The sequence below is a fragment of the Cannabis sativa genome, chromosome 6, assembly GCF_029168945.1.
Source record: "Cannabis sativa cultivar Pink pepper isolate KNU-18-1 chromosome 6, ASM2916894v1, whole genome shotgun sequence".
Taxonomy (NCBI): Eukaryota; Viridiplantae; Streptophyta; class Magnoliopsida; order Rosales; family Cannabaceae; genus Cannabis; species Cannabis sativa.
Window position 1 is genome coordinate 8662120 of NC_083606.1, and position 6986 is coordinate 8669105.

General features: G+C 31.2%; 1 protein-coding gene across 1 annotated transcript; it reads right to left on the reverse strand.

The window, feature by feature from the left end:
* Positions 1-872: 872 nt before the first annotated feature.
* On the reverse strand, positions 873-4508 carry LOC115725639 (probable LRR receptor-like serine/threonine-protein kinase At2g24230). The gene has a single exon (XM_030655219.2). The coding sequence runs from the start codon at positions 3691-3693 to the stop codon at positions 1108-1110; it is 2586 nt and encodes an 861-aa protein (XP_030511079.1). The 5' UTR covers positions 3694-4508; the 3' UTR covers positions 873-1107.
* Between the last annotated feature and the right edge of the window lie 2478 nt (positions 4509-6986).

The following is a 6986-nucleotide window of genomic DNA, read 5'->3' on the forward strand; positions in this document are numbered from 1 at the left end:
TCCCATGGTAAAAAGACATGGAAAGCTACTTGTATTCAACTGAACTGAAGTGAACATACAATTTGTGTAGTCTCAATCTCAACTCATATCTAAAGTTACTTTATTTTTTTAATAAAAAATGAAAAAGAGAAGAAAGAATAAAGGAAAATGGGTTGGATTAAGTCAATATCTTCTAGGCTTCTTTTTCAGTGTGAGTGGCTCTTGTATGATTTTAAAATTGGGTAGTTAGGTTGTGTATAATGGAAGATTGACTAAAGAGTGGCTTTTTGTAGACTATATTGAGTATAGGCATGTTGTTATAGATTAGAATTTTGGGAATGAAAAGTGAAGATAAATATGTAGAGAAGATTTTATGGGTTAACAACCATAGAGGTGATGCCCTTTATTTATTCCTTTGATTTTTGATTGACATACTAAAAGTTAGGTGAATAGAACAAAAATCACTAGCATTGTTGAGGTGATATCTGATACTTAATTGTACTAATAATAACGATCCTTTTTTTTACATAGTAAATAAAGTCACACATGATTAACAAAACAGTAAATCACAATCGACGGTAAAACCTTCTCGAACCAAAATAGCTCTTCGTCTAACCGAAGAACATGTTTTACCAAATCATAAGCTGCAAAATTCTAATCGCGAGCCATATAAAACAAAATTGTCTCCAAAAATTTAGACAATAAAACTATAATGTCTTCAAACAACACCCCATCACATTAAAAAAATATCTTCCCATTATTAAAAATCGTCATGAGAGCTAGCAAAACAAGGTGAAATGATACATATTTAAACTTTTTTTTTTAAGCTTTGACATGTATAAATCTGAACTAAATGAAAAAAAGGACAATGCAAATAACAATAACAAGAATAATTTTTCAAGGAACAAAATTCTGTGTATATAAATTAGAGCCAAAAAGAAGTTGGCCATAAAGAAAGGCACCATGTCCAAAACAGAAGTTAAAGGACTGCTGTACATTTTCCCTTGTGGCATATCAGAAAGGGAAAGATTTGACATTAACAAAAGAGAAAGAAACAATAGAAAAGAAAAGAAAAATAAGAAACAAGAATCTCCATTATGTATTTGATTGATTTTCCCTACTTCCAACTCATTGATTGTTATTAGAACTTGATTCAATATCTTTAAGAAGTCCAACAATTTGTTGCATACTTGGTCTCTTTGAAGGAAGATCAGCTGTGCACAGATAACCAATTTTGAGTGCTTCCACCATTTGCTCTTCTGGTCCTGTATTACGAATTTTCGGATCAATGGCTCTTGCAGCATTGTTCTTTCTGACCAACCCTCTAACCCAACCAACCAAATTTCCTTCCTTTTCATCTGGATAGTCATCTTCAATTGGCTTTTTCCCGGTTAGCAACTCGAAGAGCACAACACCAAAGCAATAGACATCGGATTTTGATGTTGGTGAATCGATGTCTGGCTTAGAAAACTCTGGAGGCACATACCCTGGTGATCCACAAGCGAGCTCCTCATCCAAACCGTTCCCAAAAATCTTAGCCAACCCGAAATCAGATAATCTAGGCTCCAAGTTGTCGTCTAGATAAACACTGCTGGCTTTAACATCTCTATGAATGATTGAAGGAAAACAACCATGGTGAAGAAATGCCAATGCTCGTGCTGTTCCTAGCGCAATTTTATGACGAAATCTCCATGTTGTTAGCAATCCTTCAGAGCCAACATTTTGGATGTCAGCATTCTCATCTTCTTCCCATGTATCTGTGCTCCAGTCTTCTGTTGTTTGGACCCCAAGTGGCAAATCATGTAGCAAATTCTGCAAGTTCCCATTCTCCATGTATTCATATATTGCGAGTCTCTGATCTCCAGCTAAGCAATATCCAGTAAGAGGAACAAGATTTAGGTGTTTGATTCGGCCAAGATACTCGAGCTCCCTTGCAGCCTCTTGATCAGTCAATGTAGAACCGTGGACAAGAACTTTTACCGCGACATGTATTCCACCAGGTAGGAAACCTCTGTATACAGGCCCGAATTTACCTTCAGCCAAAAGGGTGCCTCGGTCGAAGTTTGAGGTTGCTGACAAGAGGTCTGCAAATGTGATATTCAACAATGGTTTCTCAAAAATTACTACAGGAACTGATGTTGCTTGCTTAACATCAGCCACCCATGTAGTGGAATCGGTCTGGAATGAAAAGGGACCCGAAATAGTCTGTTCTTCTTTATAAGAAGGTTGCTTAACAGCCCACAATCTATTTTTCCTTCTGCAACCAACTGCTAGAAAAAGCAACCCTGCAAGCAAGCATACCATGGAGAGAGCCAAAGCCAGGGCAAGCTTTAGACCACCATGGTTCGAGGACGATCTTTTCTTGAAGAGGGCTGGGTTTGCAGCAATGGGGCAACTGTTTAATGATCCAATGAAGGCTGTTTTGAGAGTTTCAAGGGGAATTTGAGAAGCACAAAGGGTCAAGTTATTGTAGGAAAAGTTGAACCTTTCCATCCAAAGGAGTTTTTCTAAAAGATAAACTGGAATGTCTCCAGTCAAGTTGTTTCTTGAGACATCAAAAATCTGGAGCTTTTTTGCACTCACTGATGGGATATGACCAACAAGATGGTTCTCAGAAAGATCAAGTGTATTCAAATGACTCAACCTTGAGATTTCACTAGGAACTTGACCAATGAGATTAGTACTAGACAAATTTAGATATTCTAGTCCCAAAAGCAGTTCAATATTTGGGAACATCTGCTTAGCAAATCTGTTGTGAGCTAAATTGAGGTGTTTGAGATTTTGTGCTTGACCAAAGTTGTGTAAAAAATCTCCACTGATCTCATTCTCAGACAAGTCTAGATAAACTAAACTTGACCAGTTATAGCTAGTATTGAATTGTACCTGAGAAATGTGACCTTGGAACTGGTTCTTGCTCAAGTCAATCACTTCCATTAGCTCCTTAAACATCCCCAAGGCTGGACCTTGAAATAAGTTGCTGGAAAGATTAAGAGTTGTGATGGATTTCAGCTCCAGCAAATCAGTCTCTCTGCCATGAATCTCATTCCCTGCAAGATTCAAGCTTTTGAGCTTGGGAAATGCAGCACCAAAACCATCTGGAAGAGACCCACTTAGCCGATTTGATGACAGATCAATAAGAACCAGTGATTGACAACTCAGAATCCCAGATGGGATGTTCTGGTCAAACCCATTGTTGTTGAGTTTAAGGCTACTCAGACTAAGAAGTGAGCCTATAGTTTCAGGAATTTTACCAGAAAAATCATTACTTGAAATATCAAAGCTTTCCAAAAGACCAAAGTTGCCAATGTCATTAGGCAGTGGGCCAGAAATCTTGTTAGAAGAAAGATTAAGGCTTTTGAGTGAGTTTAAACTCCATAAATCAGCAGGCAAGCCAGTGATTTTGTTGTTGCTAAGGTCCAAAGTCTGAAGCTTTGTCAGTTTTCCAATAGTGGTATCAGGTATAGAACCAGAGAGGCTCAAACCAGAAACTACTAACTCAATAACATGTTCTTTCTTAGCATCACAGAACACTCCTCGCCATTTACAAACAGGTACAGAAAAGTTGTAAATTTGAGAAAATGAGGAAGAATTTGAGCCCATCTTCTTCAAAAACTCAGAGACAAAGAACCCATCTGAATTGGGTTCTTGTTGACAAGATAAAGGCTCCAAGAACAATGCCATAACAAGTATCAAACCAAAGAAACAAGAACCCATTTTTTGGAAAGAAGAAAAAAAAAATCTTTTTTTTTTTTGAATGAGACAAACAAAGCAAACCCAGAAGCTTATCTGTGGATTATCTTGTTTTTTTTTTCAACTAAACCATGATATTGCCATAAATGGTTTCTGGGTCTACCTTAGAAATCACTTTCACTGCTTCTGCAACTCCATTAAAATCAAAAGATGGTTGGTTTAGGCTATAACTGAGCTTAGGAATACTCTACTTATTTGGATTTTGGATAACAAGTGAGATTTTGAGGAGTATGAAGCATCTATTTGGGGGGGACTCTAAAGGAAGAATGTGATCTCACCTTGTCTGGTTTGCAGATTCATGAAGAGAAAAGCCAACAGAAACAAACAACCAAAGGTGGGAAGCACTTTTGTCTTTCAGTTTCTCTGAGTCTCTGACCATAGAACATGTAAAGTTCAAGTTTTTACTGTTTTTTTTTTTATTTGTAAAAGAGAAAAGAAAATAAAAAAACCCAACAAAGATTTTTTTAATGAAACCAAGAAAGGTTTTTTTTTTAAGGTCTTGGGAGAAGGATTAGTAAAGGAGAAAGAAACAAAACATAGAAAGGTGGTTTTATATTGGGAAGGTAATAAGAAAGAAGAAAGCCAGAGCAGAAGAAGAAGAAGAAGAGAGAGAGAGAGAGAGAGAATGGTGGTCAGAGGTTGGATTCCATTAATGTCATGAGAAGGAGTTACTATCAAAAATATAGAATAGCTATTTGGGTTGGTGAATTTATCAAAGCTTTATTGGTGGGAATTCAATGATTCTTCATTGAGTGTTCTTCATCATTGATCCTCCTTCCTAATGCCATTTAAATAGTTTTTATATATATATATATAAAAAAAATTACTGATATTTGAAGGGCTTTAAATATGTACAAAATATTGAAAATGTGACATAAACCATTTGATAAATTTATTGTGTACACCCCAAATTTTCTTTCAGTCTTTTAGCCTAATTTTGTTTATATATGCTTATGTTGCAGTCTAATTTTTTTAAAATAATTTACTGTGTTAAAATAAAAATTTAAACAGCTATATATCATATTAAAATATTAAAATTTAGAAGTACGTCGTTAAATTGGATAGTTATTTTATGAGCATTGTTATTAGGTACTAATAATATTTAGTACTTTTTAAATACTTAATTGAACTAATAGCGATATTTACATATAGAAGAGTATTAAGCATCACTAGTATTCTTTAACATTTTTTAATTTTTATATGTGATTTTTTTTTTTAACTCTAATAGACTAAATTTAAAATAATTTTTTTTTAAAAAATAATAGATACCAAAATAAATAAGGGTGTTTTAGATAAATTTATTTATTTATTTTGCATGGTCTCTAAAACATGTTGCTGTTTTTTTAGTTTAGCTGCTATTTTTTTTTTCTTTTTTCTTTTGAAAAATATTTCTTTTTCTTCAATAAAAGCTGTGTAATCCTTTTAGTATCAGATGTGAATATGATACTGTTATTTGTATTATAAAATCCTTAACTTTATTTCATATTTAATGCCATGTTTATAGGAATTATTATGGCATATTTATAGGAATTATTATTTAACGCTCTAAGAAAAAAAGAAGAAGATTTGCTATATTTATAGAAATTATTATTTTAGTCTCTCTCTTTTTTCCTTATGCTTCAAATATATAATTTAAGACTGGTAAAGCACTTTTAACTTTAAAGCTTTTTAACTAAGGTAAGTAACCGAAAGTGTTTTTATATTAAATTTACAATATTATTGTTTGTAATTTCTTTTCTTATATATATAATTATGAATAAGTGAGATAGTGGTGCAACTTCATCACTATAAAATAAGAGAATTGTTTAAAGGTATTATTAGTGTCATTACTCTTTTCAGTGTCATACTGATATTAATATAATTAAGTATTAATCGGCTCCCATATAATTTAAGAAAATAGATTTTAAAAAATATCGCTAACTAAAAATAGGGCGCCACCTATAAAAAATGTTAGACACCACTGATACACAATAGTAATGCTCATAAATACATATCATCTATCTCTTTCAGTATTAAAGAGAATTTTTTTCAGTTCAATTTTTTTTTAAATCATATATTTTTAAGGTATATAGGATTATTTATAATTTTTTAAAGAATAAAAATGAAATTCAAATAATTATTTACTTATTAAAAAGATAATCACACAAATAATAAAATATTTTAATTTTATTTTCAGCATAATAAACCAATCAATTTTTTAAAATAAGTTACAATAAATAAAAGAATTTTCCTAAAATAAATAGAAAATGTAGAGCAGATTTTTCCTAAAATAATTATACTGTCTTTAATTCTTTAATTATTTTCTTTTGAAAAAGATATTAAAGATAATAACAAAAATGGCTAGTAATTGACAACTTTTTTTTATTTAATTTATTATAAAGAATTAAATTTGAAGATTGTGAAATTGAATGGTAGAATGTGTTGTTGTTGAGTGATACAACATTATATTGCATTGCATGGCATGTCTTGAATTGGAAGAAACCCATGAAACCACCTGTAAATGTCTCACAACACAAGCCTCATCACTTGTGGATTGCCCTTCAATTCACACACACACACATATATATATATATATCTATATATATATATATCTATATACACATTATAATATTGCATATTTAATTCGTATCATGTTCTTCTCATTTAGACCTCCAACTTTTGTATGACCCCCCAAGTAAATCTTATCATGCTATTCATGGTTTATACTTCTATTTTTATTAATTACTTCTCAAGATCATACAAGATTTATTGTTTTATATGATATATATGGATGAGTTCAATGAACACAATTTTTAACATAAGTTTTTAACACAAATTATTATAGACCCTTGGATTAAACTCAATCTAACAACTTATATTAAAACACATATAAATACTAAATTAATTAAAAAATGATTCTTTCTTTTTAATTCTATCCAAAGATTTCAAACTCAAGGATTCTTTCTTTTCTCTTTTTATAAGAAAAAATTAAGAAAATTTTATATAATAGACAAAAAAAATCAAAAATAAAAAATTCATTTTTACTTTTTGAACTTTTTTATTTATAAAAATATGTTTTCAATAAACATAATGAATCATTTTGTTAGTTATTTTATAGTTTATTTATAATTATATTATAGTTATCTCAATGAAATTGTTTTTTTTTATTATTATTTTATAGTTAATTTATAGTTGTTATGAAATTGATTTTTCGTTATTTTTTGATTATTTTTTACATTTTATTGAACAAAGTGTATTTTTGCAACTTTAAAATTTTA